Source organism: Balearica regulorum, chromosome 24 (genome assembly GCF_011004875.1).
Source record: "Balearica regulorum gibbericeps isolate bBalReg1 chromosome 24, bBalReg1.pri, whole genome shotgun sequence".
Lineage (NCBI taxonomy): Eukaryota > Metazoa > Chordata > Aves > Gruiformes > Gruidae > Balearica > Balearica regulorum.
Genome location: NC_046207.1, coordinates 4,216,085 through 4,240,621, shown reverse-complemented (window position 1 = coordinate 4,240,621; position 24,537 = coordinate 4,216,085). Strand labels below are relative to the sequence as shown.

The window sequence follows — 24,537 nt, the reverse complement described above, 5'->3', positions numbered from 1 at the left end:
CGCACGGGCACCCCGTGGCTCTGCCCCTCTGCGGGTATTTTGGATAGAAGCCCCCAAAGGCGGGTTCCCCACCGACCCGCGTTGCCGACCCACCGGCTCCCGCACCGCAAGCCGCCCGCTCCCCGGCCGAGCGCCGCCGCCTGCCTCGCATCGTCCCCCCGCAAACGCACCGCGAGCTCCGGCGTGCGATTTAAAAATAGCCTGGAGTTATTAATAATTTTCTGTTTAAAAAGAAAACACCCCTGGGGAAGGAGGGAAGGCCAGACGGAGGGGGTCTGTCTCCAGCCCACTCGGCAGCCCGAGGGGGCAGCGGGTTCCCCCCCCCGAAAAGCATCCTCCGACCCGCGGAGAGCCCTGGCTGGGCTCTTGCACCCACACACGGCTCTGAGAGCGAGGAGGGAGGAAAAGTTAAAATAAACAAACAATTGAATGAAATACAATAAATAAGAAAAGGTTTCAAAACGCCGTGAGCCAGAGAAGCCCATTCGCATCTCGCACAGCTTCACGCCTCCTCCAGCCCCCCCTCGGCAGCCCTGTCCCTCCGCCTGGAACAAGGACGAGGCCAATGTTCCTTTTGTTTTTTTGGGTTTTTTTTTTTTTTTTTTTGATTTCTGGGTTCTTTTTCACCTCAAAGGTGGTCACAGAGCCAGGCTGCCCCAGCACAGCGTCACCCCCAGCCCCTCCTGGGCTGAGAACGGCAGGAGACCCTCGTGGGAGGACAAAAGCGGCCGGTGCTCGAGGGGGGTCGGATGCTCCTGCAGCAGAAACGCTGACCGGGAGCCATAACCACCGGTGCCGGTTTGTGCCAGTGCCAAGACACTCACCCCCCCCCCGCCTCCAGCCCCCCCTCCGCACCCCGACACCGGCTGTGCAGGATGAGGACCCCGGTTGGTGCCGCTCTCCTGCTGTGCTTTGCTTTTTGCTTTACACCCGACCTTCCGCTGGTGCAGGAGCCGAGATACAAATCTGAAATGCAAAGTTCGAAAGATTTGCTGAATTTGAGCAGCGAGCGTTCGCCGCGCGGGCCCTGCGGGCAACAACGACCTCTTTCTGGGAGAGCGCACACGGGCTCTTCAACGGCACCGGAGCCGTCCCCGAGTCAGGCCTGACTCCAGGGAAAAATTACATTTTGCTTCATCAGGCGTGCATTGATCGAGTTAATTCCAGAGTCGCCCAGAAGGGAAATCTGTGAAACTGTTTAAAAATAAATAAATAAAATTATAGCAACGGCGACGAGGGAGGGAGCAAAAGCAAGCAGAAATGGGTGAACGACGCATAATTAACCTTCTGAGGCGTGAAACAGTATTTCTGCATCAAATCATCTGAGACGCCGGGCCGGCGCCCAGGGAGCCGGCCCCCAGGGACCCCCCCAGCCCACACACACAGCCCCGACCCTGGCCAAGAGCAGCGGTAGCAACAAAGGCATTTGGGGCCGGATCACAAGGGTTTCCACTTGCCTTTGTCAGTATGCTGTGCGCCGACTGCGCTGGCCTGAAAAATACGTATATATCAGATTTAACACTGGGAGGAACAAGAGGGTGGGCGAGCACCTCTGCCCCCATCATCAGAAACCTAAAAAAGGGAGTTTGCAGCCCAGCCGACGCCGTCACGACGGCAAAACCCGGCTGCTGCCGCACGGCCCCGCGGCCGAGTGGTTTGCTCCCCGGGAAGCGGCTCCCGTGCCGTGCGGACGCGTGGCCCAGGGGTGGGACACGGGTCCCTCAGGGACGGCCACCACCCGCGGCGGCTGCTGCCCACTGAGACAGTAAGGGCAAGATACGCCAACTATGGCACATCCTTGAGCCCAAATTTGTGGATTAAACATCTTTCCAGGCTGGGTCAGCAGCCCAGGGGTAAAACAGGGGGTTAGAAGAGAGCCCAGGAACCCCAACCGAGATGGGACCCCGCGGAGGGGGCAGGACCTTTCCCTCCTGGTTTTGCCCCTGAGGTAGACGAGACCCCCCCCGGGAGCAGGCAAAGGGCTGAAAGTCTCCAACAGCATCGTCATCGCTCAGGCGCCCTGCGAGGAGCGGCCAGGCGCTTACAGCCGGCAAAAGGAGGAAACCCGGCGCTGGCTGCGGAAGGGACGAGCCGCAGTCGGCACGGCTCGTTGGCCCCTGGCTAAAGAGGGGAAACGGGACAGCCGCCACACGGCGCAGGGACGAACATCGTCAGCTTCGGTTCGCCCGAACCTCAGATGATCACAAAAGCATAAGCACCGCGTGCAGGGAGAAGGCAGACAAGCGGCGCAGCCGCCATCCTGGCACGGCAGAGCTCTGTGGCAAGGAGCGAGCTGCCCCCGGCACGCCGCAGCACCCTGCCAGGGCACGGGAGCACCCGCACGATGCTCTTGGGGCACTTCCCAAGGTTACGGGGCCGCGCCGCTGCGGCTCCTGCCTTACCTTTGCTGCAGGGCAGATTCCGGCAGCAGCTGCGGGCTGTATTTTTAGGTATTAATTAGACACTTAATTAAGGGGATTTGCTTTGGGGAGAGTGGCAGAGCCCCCAGGTCTGTATAGAATGACACGACCTTACCCAAGGTGACGGGCATGGCCACCGGCAGGGTGGGCTTTGCTGGTGAATGGCATCCCCAGATGCTTGGGCTGCAGCTCTGGAGCGGGGCCGGCCCCCACCGCAGCGCTGTCTGAGTCTCTCCCCCCGTTTTGGCAGAGGGGCCCCCACCCATGCAGCAAACACCGCTGCTCCGGCATTGCGCGTCCTGCTGGGACGGGACGTGCTCGGGGCTCCGCGGAGCGTTTCAAAAGGCTGGTGCAAGGAGGGGAGCGCAGGAGCCCCGTGTTCCTGGCACAAGCACCTGCTGCAGCCTGGGGGGGGGGGTGTGTGTGGGGGGGTGTGTGTGTCCTTTCACCCCCACCAGCTCTGCAGGGAGGGTACACGGCCATTCTTAACTGAGCATCCATCCAGGCCTGACCGAAAGACGCCAAACCACACGGCATCACCGCTGCGGTGCTGCACATCCCCTGCCTGGGGCTCAGCCCGGAGCCATCAGCCATCAGTCCTGTCCCACAGGACTCTCAGAGGGGTTCCCTGGAATTTAAAGGCATATTTCAGTCCTTCATCTAACCAAGCCCACCCAGGACCGTGCCTGGCCACCATCCCCAGCGTGTCCCCCCATCTCTTTGCTCTGCACAGCAACGGCACGCACGCCTGCGGCGGGTTTTCTCCCAGGTCCCCTGCGAGGCAGATCAGAGCAAGCGTTGTGCTCTAACGCTATGGATGTGCGAACCTCCAAAAAACGCCTTTGAAAGCGGTGGGGACAACGCTGTGGATTTTCCTACCGACATGAGGATCTGCCAAGGATCCATCTCTGCAGACGCCGGCTGCCTCGCAAGAGCATCTGGCGCAGAGTCTGCACAGGGCAGATGGAGACGGGAGCTGTTTATTCACACAGAAGCAGTCTGGCTCCCTCCCATTTGGTAGGTGTTCTCAGTAAATTTTGGTGGTGTCTCAAATTCCTTACCCAGGGCTTTAAAGCTTTTGTCTCTGGCCAAGCATCGGCTGAATTCACTCCAGCTATTTCCAGGAGACTCTCTGGGAAACACGTGTGCGCGCTCCCCGATGCCAAAGGCTGCCGGCGGGAGAAAAGCAGCAACACCCGGTCACAACGCTGGACCACGACCACAGCCCGCCCAGCACTGCTTGGGGTCCGGACTGCCCCAGTGCCCCCAGCTCCACATTAGGAACGTCAGTAATTAGCAGATTGCCCTACCTCAGATTCCCAAGCAACCAGACCCAGCAAACCCGACGTGGACCGCCGAGCAGCGGATCCGTTGGCCCTGCGGGCAGCGATGCTGCAAACCCCGGCACGGTGCGTTTGCTCCAGGCCCCGGCAGTCCCGCAGCAGGACCAGCCTTGGCCAAGCGCAGCCCCTCCGGCTGGTTCCCAGCCTCCCTGGGAACGTGAGGACGGTGCACGCTGTGAGCACCACCCTGCTACATCCTCCTATTTCCAGCTTCCGACAGCCACAGCCGCCGCCTCCACACGCACGGTTTGGGCGGAAAGCAGCCCGCAGCAAAACCCAGCGTGGCAGGACAAGGTCAAATCCAGAACCACAAACCCAACCCGGGGGATGCCTGGGAGCGAGCAGCCTTCACCCAAATACACTTGCCATCAAACCAGCGAATCCACCTTACGGATCAGCTGGAAGGACACGGACTCTTGGCCGTCCGCCGTCACCAGCCGCCAGCCCCGAGGACAGGATGCCTGACTTCCCCTGCCTCCACCACAGGGCACAGTGAGACCCCCCCAGGCACCCCCGAACACCCCGTCCGTACATCCGACGTGGGGGTCTGGGGGCACGGTACCTGCTGGGTCGGGCAGACGGCAAACCACCCCTCAGAGCAACCAGGGGACCCCAGCAGGGGAGGCAGCCGTGCCGGCAGAGCACCGCTCCCGGGGCCGTGCGACCCCTCCAGCCGTCCAGGCTGCTCTCCAGCGGCTCCACAAGTCAGGGCTGGGGCGGAGGAAGGTCCGTCCGCCCGTCCGTCCATCCACCATGGGCAGCGGTCGCTTGGTCTGGAGGGGGGGGGGGGGAGCAGCGAGACCAAGCCCCCCACCCCTCCATATTGCTGCAGCACAAGTCCCAGCCAGAGGTGTGGGACCAACAGGGACTGTCAGCATTATGGGCGCTGGGGTCAAATCCTGCCCGACACAGACCCTGCGTCTGCGGGATGGCGTGAATTTACCCAGGGAAGGAGCGGAGCCGAATCCCACGGGAGGACCCATCGCCCAGGATTGAACCGACGTGATGCTTCAGGCTGCTGTGGTGGCTTTACTGCAGATTACAATCAGCGAGAAGGGTCTTCTCATCCACCCTGACAGAACTGAAGAACACATCCCTCCGAGTTAAAACCAGAGAACCCCACACACCCCCCCCCCGACACGCCACGCAGCACCGACCGCCTGGCTCATCCACCGTGCTCGCACGCCCAGACCCCGGCGGCAGAGGAGCCCGAGCCCCCGGCCACCGCGGGCCCCTGATGGCTTCGCTCGCTTCAGGGTAAAGGGAACGTTTAAAAGGAAAAGCACAAGCTAAACAACTCAGGTTTGTCCCAAAAGCAGACGTTAAAAGACTCTTTCTTTGGTTGCAGAGCGCGCAGGGTGCAAAGGGAATGTAGGTACGTGATGCCGTTTTGAAAAGACCAGCAATTCACTATTTATTATTTTTGGACCCCTGCTTATAATTTATTCTGTCATTGCAAAAAAAGTCCTTTTAGATATCTTTGTACTTTAAACACTAGGAAAAGTAAGATAGACTTTTTTAATATATATATATTTATATATATATTTTTATATATATATACACATACACATATATACACAATGATGCATTTAAAAGTTACTATTTCCTTGGTGATTACAGTATCATTCTCTAAATCTCTTGCTCTTGAAATGATCATGACTTGATGCCACTGCTAAAAATATTTTGTGCTGTGCGCAGGGAACACCGACAAGACACCATCAGGCATGTTGGGGTTTGCCACGGAGCTAGAAAGATGCGTTGCCTTTTCTGCATTCATTCTCAAGGCTCCAAACCAAAAGTCAGGTATTTTGCAGAGTACTAAGTAAAAGCTGCTGGGTATCATTGTGCAAAGGCAACGTGACATTTGAGCTCAAGAGAAGAATTGCCTTCATCTCCCTAAAACAAAATAATAACAAACCCTTGAAAAAAAAAAAAACACCAACCCTCATCGCAATTTGGGATTTCAGGTGACCCCAGGATTTTAAATTCTGGCCCACTCAGACGGATGTTTGGGGGGTGAGGGAGGGGTGGTCGTGGCATCGGCATGGCTCTGTGAAGGAACCCGTTTCCTCTTCCCAGCATGGAGCAGGTCACCGTCCACCGGCGGCCGTGTGGCCCCGGCGGTGACCAGCGATGGGGAAACGCGGCATCGAGCCGGCGCTTGGGGCTGCCCGCAGGACCCGGCTCCCTGCCCGCAGGGCTCTGCCTTCACCGGCTGCCACTCATTTCACCTGCGCCACGATGAAGCTGGACTCCCTCATGCTCTCGTAGTACTCGATGGCCAACGCAAAGTCAAACTCGTTGATGGCCGGCCCGTCAATGGCGATCTTCATGAGGTCGGAGAGCCCCTCGTCCTTCGTGCGGGACGACCGGCCGCGCTTCAGCAGCTCCCGGCCCCGGCTGATCTTCTCGGCAAGGACCGAGCCCAGCGGCAAGGCCAGGGCAATGGCCGCGAGGACGGCAAAGTCCGGGAAGAGCTCGTGCATCTCAGAGTTGCTGTAGACCAGCTTGACGCAGAGGTCCTTGAAGGAGAGCTGACTGAGGCTGAAGACGATCCGCTTGAAGAGGGGGAAATCGCTCAGGGCCCTCTCGCTCACCACCACCCGGGAGTAAGCCTGCAGGAGGAAATTCAGCTCGCTGACCCCATAGCTGCCAATGTCCTCCAAAGACTGGGGGTAACACTTGGGGTTGAAGATGGCCGAGAAGGAGCTGATGGCCTCCAGGACGCTGCTGGGGAACCTGTCCAGCAGGTTGCCCCTCACGCTCTCCAGGTAGCTCTCCTTCAGGCGTTCAAAGTGCTTCAGATGCACCTTGGAGCAGTTGGCCAACTCAACACCCTTGTAGTACAAGCGGCTCTCGCCCTCCCGGTCGTCCCGTGGGTGCTCGTTCATCTCGTTGAGGAACTCCTGGAGGTTCTGGCCACTAGCGCTCTTCTGGGCCTGCAAGGTGGTGGCTGTGGCAGAGACGATGGGCTTCAGGATGGAGAGGTCAAAGTCCTCAATCTGGAAGAAGCGGCTGAGCTTCTGGAAGATGGGAAGGACATCCAGAAGGATCTTGGTAAAGGCCACAAACTGGAAATTCTTGAGCTCTTCGCAGAGGCCATGGGCCACAGGCGACCGCTCCGCCTCACTCTCCAAGAGCAGCACCAGCGTGGGCCATGAGGAATCGATGGCTTCCACGGCTGGGAAGATAGAAGTCCAGTGGATGGCTTTGGGGCTCCCGAGGTCTATCTCGCAGAGGTCCAGGACGGTCCGCAGCTCCTGCAGGCCGCTGCTTTCCCCCCTGAAGCTGGAGTAGAGTCTGTACACGGCATCCACAGTGGTCTCGTATCTCTGGAGGTATTCGATGCTGACAATGCTCTCCGCCGGCAGGAGGGAGCTCCCGTGGGACAGGCAGTGCATTTCCGTGAGGAGCGGGCAGAAGGAGGTCAGCGTGGTCCCCACCCCGCTCAGCCGCTCGGCCACCAGTGAGGCGCTGTCGGCGCTGAGCCAGGTGATCTTCATGGTGGGGATGCCGAAGGAGCGCATCACCTCGCCCACCTTGCCCGCCACCGTGGAGGCCTCCCCGGTGGGCAGCTCGAAGCTCCCCAGGAAGGTGGCGGAGGTCTGCCCGTTGCAGGGGGAGACGGTGGTGGTGAACATGGCGAGGTTGCGGTGCTCCAGGACGTCCACCATCTCGTCCACCACCAGCCCAACAAACGGTGAGGCTTTTATCCTGTGCCTGTCCTCGTTGTGCAGGACTTTGGCGATCGCTGCCTGAGCCAGTTAAAGGAGGTGCACGGGGCAGGCGGGGAGGGAAAGAGAAACACAAATGAACTTCAAAAGCACGTGGGAGATGCACAGCACCCGGCACAAAGCAACCTCCCACCCTCGGATCTCCCCAAAAGCGGCGCAAGGTCCCGAGTCAGACAGAGGCCCTTAAGCAAGTTTTATATACAAGTACATACGCAGGCTGGAAATGACTTTTTTTTTTTTCCCCCCCTAACATACTGTCTCCTCCTGCTCCTGGCCTGCAGCCCAAACACCAAGTGAAGCTCCAGAGAGCTCCGGGGTCCCTGCCCTGAGCTGGGGTTGGAGCCCCACGGCTTCAGCACGACCGAACACCGACGGGCAGCACCGAGCTGCCGCCGTGTCCCCCCCTGTCACCCGGGCTCCTGAGACCCTGCCGGTGCCGGGAGCGAGGCAAGATGCCACAAACCTGCCGCCTCAGTTCAAACTTCATCGATTGCTACCCAGCACGGACAGAAGCAGTGGCAAAACTTCCAGCATCTCTTCCTTCCTTACTCCATTTTGCCCATTTCAGGCAAACGCCTCGGTTTGACGGGAAAACATCTCCCCTTGTGCGCGAACGCTCTGAGTAGCACTTCAGGCTGAGAAATCTAATTAGTGGATTTAGTCTATCTGCAGCAAAATACGGCTCTTTAGAGATCTTAAAAAAAACCTCTGGAAAACAGCCAAGACTCACTAAAAAATTAATTTGATTTTTAACAGGCATGAAGCATTTGTAAAATTAAGAAAATCCTTTCTAAACTCTCCGGCTACTTGATCTTTCCCCGATCACTCAGTTTAGGGCAAAAGAAGAAAAACCCACAGCGCTCGTGTGCTAATTGAACTCCTGAGCTTTTCTCCTTCAGGCTCAGACGGGAGAGGATGCTCCTGGTCTCCCTGCGTGTCTGAAGCACACGCGTGACCACGAGCCCCGGGCTCCTTCGAGGGAGCCCATCGCCTTCTCCTGGTTTGTCAAACCAGGGAATGACACCGACAAAGTGCCACGTTGGTGGTTTAATGTGGAGGAACTTTCAATCTCCACCGGAACTCCTGGAGAACAGGAACATCGCCTGGCTCCACCAGCTCCTCCGTGGGACTAGGGCATGCCCCAGAGCAGGCTGGTTTTGTGCACGGGGCTGGTGGTCCCAAGCACAATGCAGACGTGCCCTGGTGCCTCCAGGGATGGAGGTCTGCCCATCACCAAACCCTGACGCAGAGCGGCCAACGACCCCAGCCCCTTCTCTGCCCGCGAGTCGGGGACACCAGCTCCCTGCCCATCCTCCTGCCTGCCCGCCCGCCGCCGCGGCACCTGGCTCCGGCTCTCCCGGGCTCAGGCTGCCGGGAGGATCTGGCGATCCCTGCTGCAAAGTTGGCTCTGGCCCCCAGCCCGGCATACACACCTGCATCTCCCTGACGCTGCTGGGGTGGTAGTACTCGCTGTGCTCGGAGGCCAGCAGCGCCTGGCACAGGTTGAACTTCTGGAAGTCGAGCAGAGAGGAGCACTTCTCATCCGGGATCTCCTCCTTCGCCATCCAGTAGACAGTGGTGAGGATGGCCACCTTTGCCGGGTTCACCTCCACCTTGATGACCGAGCGCAGCTCTGGGTGGCCGTGGACGCGGGTCTCGAAAGCCAGCTGCTCCCGGTTCACCGCCAGCGCCTGGCGGTGCGCGCCGGAGGTGACGTGCCGCAGCAGGGCATGGCGCTGGAAGTTGTCCGTGCCCACAGTAAAGGCGTTCTCCGCTTTACCGTGCTTGTTCTTCACCAGCGCCTGCCGACACTCTATGCAAAACATGAGTTTCCTCTCATAGTCAAACTCCAGCCAGGTAAATTCTTCCTTCCAGTGCTCATTGAAATAGCGCTTACACTTTTTATTGGAATTGGAAGTTTCCCCAGCTGGCTTTTTCCCTGGAGGCACCATATTGCTGTGGCTGGGAAATCAAACACTACGGTTGAACTGAAACGTGCCTTGGAGGAGCAGACTCTACATTTAATTTAGTAAGAAGGTCTATTACAACTCTCCTGGTCCGACTGGAGATGAAAGAGACACAAGGGGAAAGGGATTAGGGCCCTGCAAACCTCAGCCTCTGCTCATCGTTTACTCTTGGCTGCTAACGAAGAGGGCAGGCTGCGCGACAGCCCCGGCACCGCACGGGGGGGATCCCACCGAGCGCCTCATCGGTGTCACCGGCAGCTCTTGGTGCCAGTGGTGGGACTGGCACAGACGCGCGGTCCTCTCCATCATCGCAGGGGCACCCAAACGTGCCCCCCACCAGACCAGACCTCCGCTCTGATGCTGGGAAGGTACGGAACCAGCACCGAACCGAACGCCTGGAAACGAGCGTTCAGCCCCACGAGGAGCAGCACCCACTGCTGACGGCGAGCACCAGAGACCCAGGGCTGAACGAGGACGGCTCGGAGGCCAGCTCAGAAACACGTGCCGGGGGGGGTTTTGCATGCACGCTTGTGCGTTTTCATTCCTCCCTGGCTCGTCTCTCTCTATAAATTGCCAAAGCTACGCTGCGTCCCGTGGCAGCAGGGCCGTGCTCTGCACCGTCAGCATCCCAGCCCAGCGTCTCTCCCCCGGGGGTGGCTGATGGACAGGACCCGCTCCAGCCAGAGCTCCCCAACATCTGCTGGAGCCTCAGGCTACAAAGCACTTACGCGCTATTTAAACTAAGTAGCAAAAGTATTTAAGCATCCACTTAACTCCCTCCCTATACTTAAGGCCCACTCAGTCCGATCCTCGAATTCTTCCATGAACTGGATTGAAAAACCAAAGTGAGTCTTGATAAAGGTGGTGGGAGGAGGAGGAGGAACCCAGCGCAGGGTGGGGAAGGGAGGAAACCAAAACATAGAGGAAAAAAGGAAAGAAAATGGACATTCAGCAGCAGTGCAAGCCAGGCAATACTGTGTGCTGAGAAACCCAGAAGGAACTTGAGGTTTTTCTGAAGAACAAAACCCCCAAATACCAGAGCCGTTACCACAGCCTCCAGGAAGAAGAGGAAAGCCTCATGATTTAGGCGTTAGAGCAATACCCCGACTCCCAGAGCCGCAAAATCCCGCTCCCGTGGAACAGGGGTTCCCCTCAGGGTGCCCGGGGCGATGCTGGACGGGCGGCAGTGCAGCCAGCTGGCACCGCAGCCATAGGGCTCCCTCCGCCCTGCCACCCTCCCTGGGGCTGAGGAATGTCCTTTACTGACAGCGGGAGGGGAAGGGGTGACCGTCCTCGGCCCCTGCGCTTTCCCCGGGGTGCCCAGGCCCAGCTGCCTGCCCTCGCTCGCCACCTTGCTGGTCCCCCTCAGGTCCAGCCCCGAGCTGCGAGTCCTCCCCCGCCCCCGGCTCCGGGTGTTTCTTCTGGCTGTGCCCAGCTTTTCAGGGACCCCTCTCCTCCTCCCGACGCAGGGCAGACGTACCAAAGCCTCCTGCCGTGCCAGATGGGAGCAGCACTCCCACTGTGCTCCTCCATCACGAAAACCAGAACAACCTGGTAAAACAGGCATCGGAGGCCAGGAAACCCCCTCTCTGTCCAGAGAGGAAAACATCAGCCCCCAGCCAGGAGCCGGCAGAGGAGCAGGCAGCACCGGGTGCGCCCCAGGCACCACGCACCTCCCCCTGCAGAGACGGGTGCTGCGGACCCTCGGAGCCCGTATTTCCCATTGCTGCCATCCAGGCACGTCCTGGCCGCAGCTCCATCCCAGTTCACCAGGCACACGTGCGTCTTCAGAGCGTTACGCTTCTGCTTCCAGCCCCCGGAGCTCTCGCCTTGTCCAGCAAACCGGGAGCTGCAAGCCAGCTCTACGATGGCAGGGGGACAGGGACAGAAGGACCAGAGCAGCCAGCCCCAGGACAGAGTAAGGCTTTGCTAGTCCAAAGCTCAGCTCTAACCACACTCAGCATCAAACACTTCCAAGAAAGCGGAGAGAAACCCCAAGACACAGCCCTGCTGAGAGCTTTCTTCCTGCCCGCAGGGAGCACGAAGCTCTCAAGGCTTGCAACAAGCATGGAAATTCCCTCTGCATCTTGCTCTTAGCCTATTCAATATGGTTTGGTTTGCTCCCCAGAGCCAGGTCTCTCACCTGGTCCGACACCTCGGCACGGTGCAGCTGAGAGCACCCAGGGAACGATTCCCACAGCCGGTGGGGGTGGGTGGGGTCCCCCAAAAAAGCTGCAGCCGCTTCCTGAGGCCGGTCCAAGAGCCACACTGCAGCGGCCGAGCGCCGGCCAGAGCAGCATCTCCTCAGAAGCACGTTAATTAGGAAACTGCGACGGACTTGCCACGTGAGAATCAAAGCCCAGACCCGTCTTGCTGAACGTTTCCTCTGCAGTTGTCAGCACCCGTCAGACGTTCCCCAGGGACGCGAGGCTCTGCCAGGGTTGGGATTGTGCCGGTGCCCCTGCCGTGCCCCGGTGAGGCTCAGGGCTCGTAGCAGGGACAGCTCTGCTGTCTTGGACGGCCTTGCTCATGGTTCACGTGCCCAGCCTGCCCTTGGACCCACCGCCCCGATCCCTGTGCTGGGCAGGCGATGAGCTCGGTGTGTCCTGGCTGCAACCGGGATGGTGCACGGCTCCGGGAGGCGGTTTCCTCCATTCCCTCCCTGTCACCCACCCCATTCGCTCCCAAACCCGTCCTCACCTACACACAGCCCCAGCACTCGCTCTGGCAAAAACTGCTACCTTGGAGAAAAAGAAAAAAGCAAAAAAAAAAAAAAGCAGCAGTTAGCGTCTGGGGCACACGGGGCTGGGGAGAGCTTGGGATGGAGCAGAGCACCGCGGCACCACTTCCCGCAGCGCCTGCGGTGCGCCCGCACCAGCCCCGGGCACCCTTCGCTGCCGGAGCCGCTGCTGGCCACGGGGAAAAGCACCGCTGGGTTTCCTCGGGGACCCGGCAGCGTGCAGGGGGGGGAAAACAGGGGGCTCGGGAGCGGGGGTGACACTGCGGTACCCCCAGCAGCCTCCTGCTCCCCACTAGCCGGGGCAAGAGCACTGTCAGCGGGGAAGTTTGGGCAGGATCAGGATTTACTTGCGAGAGGATGAGCCGCTGCTCTGACCCTCTCGCCCGGGTGCGTCAGCCCCGGCTGCTGGTCGCCTACGCCCGGGTGAGGGTGAGCAGAGCAGCACGCGACCCCAGCACCCAGCCCTGCGCACCCAGCCCTGCGTGCCCGACCCGCACGCCCACCCTCTCCCTACATACGTACCATTTAAAGGCTGCCATAAGCTTTGGGGTGAGGGGGCTTGCAAACTTCCCAGATTTTGGTTTTTAAATAGGAAAAAAAAAAAAAAACCCAAAACCTAATTAAAAAAACCAAACCTAGCCAAACAATGCAAAGCCAAAAATAAAATAATAAAAATTAAAAAAATCTTGCCGGAAGGCAGGGAGCAGGAGCACCCCCCCCTGCCCCGGCAGCCCCCCTCAGCACATGGGGGCGGACGCCCCGCCGGTGCTGCCGCGGCCCCGAGTGCGGCGGCTGCGGGAACAAAGCCTGCGGCTGCCGCCCCGCGCTCACGGGAGCATGGGAGCAGCCATCTTGCTGCGAGGACTGTCTGGCTCCACGGATGCTCCCGGCAGCCAACGGCGGCAGTGGCCACTAGCGGTGGCCAGGAACGGGAAAGGCCGCGTGGCGGTGGCCGTGGCCTGGCCACTGGGACGATGGACGCGGTGGCTGGGCGATGGGCTCCAGCCCCTGGGGAACGGGAAGCACGTGGAGCTCGGCCCCGTGCACGCTGCACGGGACACCTTCCCCAAGGAGCAAGGAGGGCAAAGGCGATGGGTATCGGCTACGCGGCTCATGGCCCCCCCCCGCCACCCTGGGACCCCCATCCCGGGTCCCTCGGCCGAGGGCTGAGCACACGCAGCAGGACGAGCTGCAAAGGCACCTGCACCCAGCCAGGACGGGTGTCCCCGGGGTTTGGGCAGAGCCAGGACCCACGTGCCCCACGAGCGGGCAGCTGTGGGCAAAGCAGCTCCCCAGCCCTGGGGCATCGAGCCGTTGCAAAATCCAGGTCAGAGCCCCTGAGCGAACACCGCAGCGAGACTTGGACTGAGCTCCTGCTCAAACCCCGTTTGACCGCACTCCTGGTCCATAGCTGCAGGAGCGACGCTGGGACTGGCACCCACGTCTGGCACCCACCCCCTCGTGCTGGGGCTCCCTAACAAGCTCAAGGGCTCCACTCATGCCAAAAAACCCCACCTTATTTTAACATTAAATGCAGGGGAATTTGAGAGCCCCCCAACTTCTTCCAAAGATAGGATTTTATGCCAACTTTGCTTTCCCCCAAACAAGGTTACCAAGGATGCTAAAATCCCAAAGAGCACCGATGTCCCGCAGGAGGCTCAGATGGGAGCACCCCACCCATGGGTGGGGGTGCCTGGGTGCTGGAGGATGCTCTCAGCCCCGACTCCACCTTCTCCTGGTGCAGAGTCGGGTCCCAACAACAGCCTCGGCCCCACGGTATGTGTCTGGATTAGGGGCTGCATTGTACCTGGCTCCACACCCCGGAGGGGACTGGGGGGCCCTGAGTGAATTCCTCTCTTTAGGCTCCTCGACATGTCCTGGGGCAAGAGGCTCTTCCTGCTCTTGGGACATTCCTGCCCGGCCACCTCAGCCCAGGGTTAATGCTAACAGGAGCTGGGTGAAACCAGAGACGGGCTCCCAGGGGTGAAAATATGCACTATTTATTCTTGTGCTAATGCAAGCGAGAAAAGAGGACTTAGCCATTTTAATCAGTTTTCAAGCAGGAGGCTGCTGCATCCCCTGGTTCACAGCATCCGGGAGCAGGATTGCAAAGGTCAGTGGTCCTGGGGCAAGGAGCAGCAGCAGCCGGTGGCCCCCGGGGGCGGGGGCCGACCGCCGGCAGGACCAGGGGACTCCGTCCGGGAACACGCTTGCTTTTCCCCCAGTTCCCCGAGGGAGCGGCCCAGTCTGATCCCACAGGCTTCTCCTGCCCCGCACCGTCGGGAGAGGCACCCAAACCGGGAGCAGAGGGACGGGGAGGGGGAGCGCCAAGGAGCCCCACGCAAAGTCCTGGAAAACAGGCAGATTTGGCAAAAGCACCCACTGCTCATCCTCCCCCTCTGCTTTCACCGGCACCAGATACGCACACAGTCGCTTATAATTATGACGAGCCAAAGGGAGCCAGGCAGGAAAAAATCTGCAGCAGGGAAACAAAACCGCTCAAGAAAAGAAGCAACGGGGACCAGGCAGGATGTCAAAATCCGGCTGGGCAAACCAACCACGGCAGCACGTGGCATCTCAGCAGGACCCAGGGTCCTCTCCGAGCACGGCCAGAAAACTGGGGAGATGGGGCAGGTCGGCGGCTCCACGGGGCGTTTCGCTGGCGGGCGAGCTCTGATGCTGCCGAGCCCCCGGCACACGGCAGCCCCCGCGTGGGGCGAGGAGCCCTGGCAGGGAGACGGGCATCAGCCGGCGAGGATGAAAGGTGCCTGCCCAGGGTGGGGGACCATAATTATTGTGCCCTTTTGCTTTGCAAAGGGCCGTCCGGCTCTGGAGGGGTCGGTAACCCGCCAGGAGCGGCTCCAGCCCAGCTCAGCGCCCAGCAAACATCCTCGCCCACGTTAACGCCAAATCACGGCGGGAGCAAGGCGGGGATGGGGACAGGCACGCAGGCGCCTGCGAGGGGCCGAGCGGCCGAGTAGAGACCCCGGGTGCCTGCCGAGGCATGCCGAGCCCGGGGAGAGGGCTGGGAAACCAGGGTGCGCTGGGCAAACCCCACGGGTGCTGGGGTGAGCGGGGAGGGGGCTCTGCCTGCTTCATGCCGGGGGGCATGGCTGAACCCACCCGTCTCTTCTGCCCTACGCGCCTCTGCCTGGGGTGCTGCGGCGAGGGGGCTACAGGAAACAGCTGAAATGCTTCATGTGAAACAGTCTTTTCATCGCCTCTATTTTTTTCCTCCATAAATCAGTGTTTTTGCTGGAAGCCTCCAGGTTTAGCGTGAATTTTGGGCAGCATTTGCAGGATGTCCCTGACCCCGTGACCACCCCCGTCCTTGTGCCCCCGCAGGATGGCAGACGTCCTTCCTAAAGGAACCGAAATGGAAATATTTCTGTTTACTCCTATGCAGCAGCAGCAGCCTTGGTTTGATTCGATCATTGCTATTTTTCTCCCCGTGACATGCCTAGAGAGCTCGGCGGGCAGGTGCCCTGTCCGCACGAGCACATTCATCATCAGCATGGCACGAGGGCGGCCGCTGCCCGATGAGCCACAGTTTCCACTTGCGCCCCGTGCCTTCGACGGCCGAACCGAACCCGGGGCACAGAGCTCCCGCCGGGGATGCTGAGGGGGGCACCCCCTGCCAGCACCGCACCCCCACATCCGGGGGCTGCATTTCCCCGAGGGTTTTTCATTGCATCTATAAGAAGCCAAACAGAAGCGACCGAACACCCAGGCATAATACTCCGACAGATACTAAATCCCCGAGTCCAAATACATTCATGAGATTTTGTTTTCCTTCTCTGCATTAAGATCTTTAAGGCAGTCTCTGGGGAATGACTCCCGGTTTTCCAGCAGGGAAGCGGAGTTGCTGGTGCTCCCGAAGCTGCAAACCCCGGCGAGCCCCATCCCCTCGCAGCCCACCGGCTCTCCCACCCGCCCCACGGCGCCCAGCTCCACCAGCCGCACTCCTCCCCGTCCATCATGTTGGGACAGGGTGGGAAAGCCCCGACACGTCACCCAGGGAGAGCTGCGGTGCCAGCTCTGCACAGGGAGGGGTTTGGGGGGGAAGGCAGGCGCACACCGCCCCGCAGGTCCCCGCTCCCTCTCTGTGCCCAAAGCCCCAAGCGACAGGTCCCAAAATGAACCGGGGGCTGGGAGCAGCAGGGGGATGCACGGGAGGATGCACGGGAGGACGCACGGGAGGATGCACGGGAGGATGCACGGCCCCACCGCCGGGCTTCGCCTGCCGCCGCAGCGTCCCTTGCACCCGAAGGTGGTGACAGTTCAATTTAATCTCTGCTGTGCATGGCGGAGGAAGGCAGGCTGCGAGAAGCCGCTGTCTTGTGTGGGAAAGAGCCGTCCCTCTGCGAGGGAGACAGCACTCAACACCGTGTCAGCTCAGACAAATTAAAAATACTTCTGCAACCACCCCCCCTCCCCGGTCTGTTGCCTGGACAGGCAGATCTGGCAGGGCTGGCTCCTCCCGCGGGATCCGCTGTTTCGCAGCATCGCTGCAAAGAGACCGGAGGGTCACGGGGAGGAACGGGGTGCCCTGGCTCAGGGAAGGGGATGGGGCACACGCTGGGGGACCCTGATATTTCCCTGCTGTGTCCCAGCTCTCTTACAGATCTCCAGGGTGCTTGGGGGGGGGGGGGGGGCAGAGGGGCTCTGGCTTGGGCCGCTCAGATCCTTGCAGAGGGGCCTGGGTGGGCAGAGGGCCACAGAAAGGGGACCGTGGAGAAGGAAGCCCCCCCCGAGCAGCTGAGACGGGGACCCGCTGCCCGTCCAGCGCTGCCAGCCCGCGGGACGCTGCCTCGCGCCTCCTTCCCCTGCACGGCCTTGTCACAACCTTTTGCTGCGTGACTTGAGCCGGCAGGGAACAAGCCTTGAAATAAACTCCGATGACATCCCTGCAAACTCCCGGGCATGGCCACAAACGGGATTATTTGTCTGGGCTGGGGAGGGGGAGCAGTGCTCATTTCTCCCCCAGCAGTGACCCCAGCTCTGGGCTAACACCCCCCCGGCTCAGAGACGGGGCTGGTTTGGTCTCCACGATGCAGCAGCCGAGAAGGGCGAAGTCCTTTGTTGAGGAGCAAGAGCAGAGACGAGGTAATCTCCACCCCAGGCTCCCTCCCAGTTGATGCACCTGGTCCTGGAAAGGCAGCTCGGGTGCATCCAGCACCCCAGGAACCGCAGGGAGCGGGAACCCTCCACAACTGATATAAAAAGCAATTTCTTAGGAGCAAAACTGGACGCAGGGCTTGCTCTATCAAGCCTCTTTTCCTCCTCACGTCCACAAGCATCAAGCCCATCTCCCCTGTGGTTTTAATTCCCAACTTTCCCTGGATGTCAGCATTAGCTTGACTTGAAAATGAGCATTTAGCGATGCCCCCCCCCCCCCCCTTGCAGAACCCCCATCCAGCCCGACATCCCCCACATCACGGCCAGCGTCACCGCCAGGGCTGGTGCAGCCCAGCCAAGACCTCGCTGATCTCCATGACAGGTACCCAGGAGCTCGGGAAGAAGCTGGGCTAATCCTGACCCAGGGCAGCGGCAGAAAGGAGGCAGGGAGTATTGAACGCTGACCCGGGCTCCGCTCCCCAAAGCCCTGCCTGCCTCTCCCCACCTTCGCCTTCTCCTCTGGAACGGCGGGGAGGAGAAGTCAGGGTCCTTCTGAAACATAGAGAGCTCGGGGAGGAGACCGGAGCCCCAGATTAGTGCAGCCTTTATTCTGGGCATCATTTAAATCATAAAAATTATAGCTGAGTCCAATTCATTATGGCCAGGCAGCGACTGACAGAAATGAAAAGGGGAAAAAAAGATACTCAAATTGATGCTTTCTCACCCTTCCAGTGAAATAACCAATTTGGAACAAATTAAGGGGCTCCCATCTCTACCAGCCTTTTCAATTGCCTCTGAGCCAACGCACGTTTTTCCAGAGTGCAGTGTTTCCTCCATTAGCAGTGAAAATTAATGATTTCTATCACTGAGGCACCTGAAGCCTCCCCGGCACGTCGGGGCTGGGCTGGCCTTTCCCCGGGACACGGAGCCCCCGGATCGCAGAGCACAACCCTGGGGGGGGGACACAGGCTCGGAGAGGATAAGTGACATGGCCGGGGCCACCCGGCAGGTCGGTGACAGAGCCAGGCTCTGGGCCAGCGGCAGTCCCCTCTCAGCGGTGCCGTTCCAGATGTGCCGGAGCGATGCCCGCAGACCACCGCACGCGACAGCTGCGCCCCGATGCCCCCCCAGCAGTGAAACTGGGTGGGCGTCAGCCAGTCCCTCCCAGCTTCACTCAAGGGGACAAAAAGGGAATCGCCCCACTTACAGGGCGTCCAACTCAGACTTTGGGGGTGTAAATCCTGGGGGGGGGAAGAGAAAACTTTCAAACCCTAATCCATTTACATATTCCCCCCGATCTAAGTTTTATCAAGGTCAAAGCCCTTTGCCTCCCACCGCCTGCTTTCTGCTCACAACGTTATTTTCTGGGAGCCCCGAGCACAGCGCCCATCACGTTCGCGCTGACAGCTGCAGAAGTGCGTAACTCCCCACCACGGCTGCCCTGGGGCCAGGCTGGTCATACCCAGGGTTTGGAAGCAGATGCACATCTGTCATTATTTTTTAATTAGATTTTTATTTCCTACCGCTAGTATTTCACTGTAATTTCCGCCACTCCTACCCAGGTCGTGCTAATATAATCACTTCGGAGAAGAGTGGGAACAGGCAGCCTACGCGTTCTAACGTCCCGCTCAGAAAAAGAAAAAAAAAAAAAAAAAAAAAAAGCAATCTGTTTAATACCCAGCCCCTGCAGTCATTACGAGCTTAAGGACATCAGGCGGGGACCATCAAAGCGCCCGTGCCGGCAGCGCAGCCGCCAGCAGCCTGCTGGGAGCATCCTCACCGCAGAAACTTCAAAAAAAAGTTCATGTTCGCTCAAAATACCTGTTAGCAACCCATTGCTCCAAAGCGAGGTAGAATTAAAAACAGCCTAAAAAAATTTGTGAGTTATACCCTGGGGTTGATGCTGGAAACGCAGTGATATTTTCTAGCCCACATCATACTGGAGGTCAAGATTAGATGACAGTTTGGTCTAAAAATACTCCGAAGGGGAGGCTGAGGCTGTCGGAGGAGCTCAGAGCCCCCAGTGCCCCCCCCCGGGGTGTCGCTCCGGGTTGAAAGTGGGGGACAGATGTTTGCCCCAGGACATTTCTCAGAGCAAGCCCCTGGCAGTAAAAACAACTGCTGCATTTACAGGGAAATTCACCCAAAACAACCTTAGGGAAAGCTCAGTCCCACCATCTGATGAGGGACCCCAAAGCCAAACCCGGTGTTTGAGTGGGGACAGAAACGTGCCCAGCTTGGCTCCCCTCCCCATTAACCCCGACGATGACGGAGAGGACAGGAAGCCTCATTAAGCAACCAATTAACAGCAGCAAACTCTCAGCAGCAGCAAGACCCACACGTGGTCCCGCTCTGTTTGCACCGTGGCATGGAGCGAACACGGGTGACTCCAAGTTCCCACTTTTTTTTTTTTTTTTTAAAAGAGGTGTTTAATATGTAGCGGGGCAGAGGATGTTTAACACCGGCAGGGAGCGGGCACCGCACAAAACCTGGCAACCACCTACCAGAGCACCACAATCCCGCATCTGCTCCGGCCCCATCACGGACATCCCTGCACCATGCCCAGCGGCACGGGTTCAAAATTGAAGCTTTAGTGGCTTTACAACATTTCCTACATATCTGAGACCACAAGCTGAAAGCAAGCTGGGGGGGAGGTGTGTGTTTTTTTAAAACCTGCTTCGCCTGACAAATATTTCAGATAAATATCCCGAGTACTGTTACACATTCAGAGATACAGGAAAAGGCAACTCACGGAGAAAAAATTGTGTTTCAAACTATCAGAAGAATTAAAGTGATCCACAGGAGACAGCTGACGAGCAATGGTGGGGTTACAACAACGCGAGCGCCTCGGAGGAGCCCTGTCAGATGTGCCAGTTCAACAAGATCCGCGGTTCCCCGGCCTGGCTGCTCTCCTACAGCCCCAGGCAGCAACAAGCACACGCCTGCGACGCCACGGGAAAAGGAGCGCGTGTAAGCATGTAGACGTGCACGCGCTCACACGTATGTGCGCACCGCATGTGTGTGTACACGCATAGAGAGGACCGGCACCGCTGCCTGCGGGGACCTGCCGGACCTCTGTCGCTACCCAGCGCAGGCAGCGGCCGGGGAGGATGCTCCTTCCCCAGCAGCCTGCCGGAAAGTTAACGCCGATAATAAGAAAAGCACCAAAATGACCAGCCCAAAATCCGTGCGGGAAACGGGTCTGAAGAGCAGTGTTACGCTCCATTTGCCGCCGCAGCTCCACTCCACGAGCCCGAAACAGCCAAAACCAGCAGCAAAGCACCACCACCACCCGCCCGGCCAGCTTTTCCCTGTCTTTTCTTCAAAGGCGCTGCCGGTTGCTCTTCCCCCCCCCCCCCCAGCCTCATTTCACACAAAAAGCATCAAACATTCGCGTTGCGGCTACAGCAGAAACATAAGTCTGGAGCTGACCCCCAAACGAAGAGCAAGGACAAAATAAAGCCGTGTCAGCGCGCGACCTGTTTCTTCCTCTTTTTGCAGCCCTGGGAAAAATCAATAAGATGCAGTGAATCCAACTCAGCTTGAATCCCGTAAGTAATTAGGATTAGCAGGCTGGGAGCTGAAGAAACAGGCTGCATGTGTGCCTGGGCTGGGAGGGACCATTTTGTGGGTGTACGGTACGCAGTTGATGCAAATAAAAAAAAGAAGAGTTCTTTAAATGGGTTTTCAGACAGGATGGCAATAAGGAATCCCCAACGACCTGATTTGCTTAGAAAGATGAAAATCTCGTGAGGGCAATGTAGCACGCTGAAGCCCTGATGGGAGCAGGATGAGGACCCCACAGGTGAATCAATATTTGTGTTTGATGCTGAGTCTGTTACCAGCCCCTCGGCTCCCAAGCCCGGACTCCTTAAGCATCACATATTTCTGGTGCTGGCAGTAAACAAATCCATCTCAATTTTTCGCTATGAAGAGTTAAGTCTGTGGCCAAAATAGCAAAGGGGAGAAAAGACACCCCCCTCCCCATAACCTTAGCAGAGCTACCCAGAAAATAAGGAACAATTAGCTATATTGTTTTCCTTAAAGAACAACTCGTACCTTGATTCAGTTCCATTTTCTCAAGCTCGAGTAACTCGGCAAAAGAAACGCTTGAACGGGGTCGGTGCAGGCAGGAGCAGCCCCGGGACAGCCGCAGGGGGAGCGCCCCGGATCCCCCCCCCCGCCCCCGGCAGCCCCCCCCCGTTCCCACCGCCCCGGGTCCCCAGAGCTGCCCAGGGCTGGGTGTAACACGGGGGGTCCCGCTGCCCCCGACCCCCCCCCCGAGCCGGGCAGCGAGCTCCGCAAACGGCTTTTTCTGCCGATTCCTAAGGGGGGGCGGGGGGGGGGACGGACACACACACGGGGACACACGACAAGTTCCGTTTCACCCACCTAGAAGCATTTTGGATCCGGCTGCTTCACCTCGGCGCTGCTGGTGCGTCCCGCTCGCCCGGCTGGGCTGCGGGCAGGGGCGGGCAGGGGCAGGCAGGGGAGGGGAGGGGAGGGGAGGGGAGGGCGGGCTCGCCCGCAGCCCCCCACGCAGCCGCGCACACCCCAATTAACAGCTTCGTGGCTCCGGGAGGTGCGAGCCCTTCGCCCACGCGTCCGGCCCCGCCTCGGCCCAAGCCGGAGCACGGAGGGGGGGGGGGGGATCAGCCGGAGGTCCCGGTATGAACATGGCAATGGGTGGGAGGGGGAGCGGGGGAGCCCGGCTCCCTCCCACCCCCCCGGCACAGCACAAGCGCCCTTTTCTTCCCGAGCCTGGCGCGGAGCAAACGCCCGGGCTGCCAAAGCAAAGAAACTTGGAGCGGGGAGGAGGGAGCCCAAATTGGCTTCGTCTGCACCCCCGGGCTCTCTCCGAGGGCCCAGGACCCACCCTAAGGGGGCTGCTTTGGGGTGGCCGTGGTTGGGTGGGCACCTGTGGAGATGCCCCCCCGTGCTGGGCTTCTACCGCCAGGTTTGCTCGGGGAGGGAGCACAGCCGTGGCAGCTGCCTCCCCAGGAAAGGGTCCCTAAAATCCCCCCTGTGGGCAAGGTCGCACGCACGTGCTGGCGGGATGCGGGCAGAGCCAACCGCCCCTCTGACCGCATGAGCCTTGTTTGCCCGGGAGGCCAAGCACATCCCACACACACTGGCGAGCATCCCTTCTCCGGCCCCTCGGCTTTCGGGGTTCACTACCGAGACATCGGCGCTTGTCCGAGAGCAGCGGTGGGAATCATCCCTTTTGCCGCTCTCTGCAAGAGAGATCCAAACCTCCCAGCCAGCCCCGGAGCATCCGTCAGGGTGCCAGACAACCTGGGCATGCCGGTGTCCCTGCCCAGCTCTGCCCTGGCACCCAGTGCTGGAAACGCACAGCGTCATCGCTTCGTGGGGTGACACGGGTGGACGGGGGTGACCTGCCCCGGCCGCCTGTGATGGGGGTTCTGCGTAAGCGCCTGGAGCCCAGGGTTTGCTGCCCTCCCCCTCGTTTTTGTCAGCAAAGGCTGAGGCAGCTGGATACCCCGACGGCAGCGCCTTCTCTGTGCTCGACTCGCACCCTCCGGAGCTTCTCAGGAGGGGAGGTTCACGACTTGGGTGCATGGTGCCTTTTTAAAGAGGGAAATGATGAAAAACCTGCTCGTGAAAAGAGGAAACATTCGTGTCCTGGCGGAGCAGCCTGGGGACGAAAGGGAGGCGAGAACACGGAGGGATTTAAATACTTCTCTCAAGCCCGACAACTCAGAGCGGGGCAGGAACCCACCTCCTCCAGCCACAAGCAAAGCGAAAACAAAGACGTAAACCACAAGATACCAAATTCCCTTCCCAGGTCCTGCAGCCAGGCCAGACTTTTGGGGGAAATTCTTGCATTTTGGTGCTCTGTGAAGCACCCAAAGCAGTCAGGGCCCCACTTGCGCACTGCTGCTGGGACAGGGCATCCTGCGGGGCCTTCTCCCGACACCCGCCCGGGCACCAGCAAAGCCCCGAGTGGGGCCGATGCACCGGGCACATGTGCCCCCCGCACGGGGTATTGCTTTCGGGGTCGTTAGCAGCAGCGGTAAGTTTAGCCAAGGCGCTCGCTAATCTGGGATTGACAGCTGGGCCCGCACCGCCTGTTACCAGCCTCCCGGCAGGCTATTTAAACCCGATATTAATTTGTTTAATGTCATCAGCAGTTTGGCGTTACTGCAAGCCAGCGTCAGGCAGAGGAGAACGCGGAGGTGTAAAGACTGGGAGGAACGGGGGGCTGACAACCATCCGGGGGCTGTTCTCCTTTTCCTGGGAGGACCACAAGCCGCGGGCAAGTCTGGCATCTCCCAACCTCCAGCCCCCGCTGGCAGGGACTGGCTGGACCGATGTGCAGCCCGAAACCCCACATCCATCCTCCGCCCAGCATCACCCCCAGCCCTGACCGGCCCCTTGAGTTCTGCACAGCAATTTCATCAATCAATAATCTCCCTGCTCTGGCCAGTGCCGAGTTTATCCCCGTGGGGTGGCAGGTCCCGGCTGGCATCGCCATGGTCCAAAGGGTTTGAGCTGGCGTGACCTGGAAGGGTGGGAGAGAGGAACGGCAGCGTGGGCTGGCGTGTTTTATGGCCGAGCCTTTGAGGCCAGCTGGAGCAGAGGCTAATTGCAGGTACTGATTACAGACCCCTGCCATTAATGCCTCCTGCCCTCCCCTGCCCAGCCGCAGCGGATCACTGGAATTTCCCAGCGACGCGGCGTGGGTCCGGCCGGTGCATAACTTGCTATATTTGTACGTGGACCCCAGCGCTGGCACACGGCAGCAGCACAAACCCTCCCACCGGGTTCAGACCCACGTCACCCTCCCGGGGGCATCGCCAGCTGCCCCACGCCCAGGGGAGCAAAGCCCATGGCCGCTTCTTCCCACAATGTCCTCTCCGGGACAGACCTGCCGCTGCCGAGCATCCTCACCAGAGCCTGCAGCTGCGAAGGACGCCCGGAGGCCACGACAACCGGCTTTACCATCCCCGCGTAACACCCTGGGAGGCACTAAAAAAAAATTTAAAGCCAACGGGCATCGTTGCGTCAGATGCTACACACCCCGCTGCGGTCACTACTTTTCGACACGGGTTGTTAACCAAACGGCAGAGCGTTAGGAGAGCGCGGTGATGAACCCGGCGGTTTCTCTGCAATGAGGCAAGGCTGCCTGCCCCGGCACGGCCGTAGCCCCCCAGCAGTCCTCAGCTGGCAGCTCATCACGCGTGTCCCCGGGAG

General features: G+C 59.6%; 2 protein-coding genes across 6 annotated transcripts in view; both read right to left on the bottom strand.

Moving 5' to 3' along the window:
- ZNF385C (zinc finger protein 385C) overlaps positions 1-24,537 on the bottom strand; it is a 59,988-nt gene that overhangs the window by 15,017 nt on the left and 20,434 nt on the right. The window contains exon 1 of one of the 3 annotated variants that reach the window (XM_075775086.1): positions 21,715-21,776. The exons of the other annotated variants lie outside the window; for them this stretch is intronic. Coding sequence (XP_075631201.1) covers positions 21,715-21,724 — 10 coding nt within the window. The 5' untranslated portion in view covers positions 21,725-21,776. Of the gene's footprint in view, positions 1-21,714; positions 21,777-24,537 lie in introns of those variants that run through there. 3 annotated transcript variants of the gene reach the window in all.
- On the bottom strand, positions 5,177-13,133 carry C24H17orf113 (chromosome 24 C17orf113 homolog). 3 transcript variants are annotated; one of them, XM_075775078.1, is made up of 3 exons: positions 12,727-13,133; positions 8,931-9,459; positions 5,177-7,518 (listed from the first exon to the last, which is right to left on the bottom strand). In XM_075775078.1, exons 1-3 carry the CDS (start codon positions 12,741-12,743, stop codon positions 5,986-5,988), a joined length of 2,079 nt encoding a protein of 692 aa, XP_075631193.1. In that variant the 5' UTR covers positions 12,744-13,133; the 3' UTR covers positions 5,177-5,985. The 3 variants fall into 3 exon arrangements, with proteins under 3 accessions (XP_075631193.1, XP_075631194.1, XP_075631195.1); XM_075775079.1 differs by having other exon boundaries at positions 8,931-9,559; positions 12,727-13,132; XM_075775080.1 differs by having other exon boundaries at positions 8,931-9,310; positions 12,727-13,130.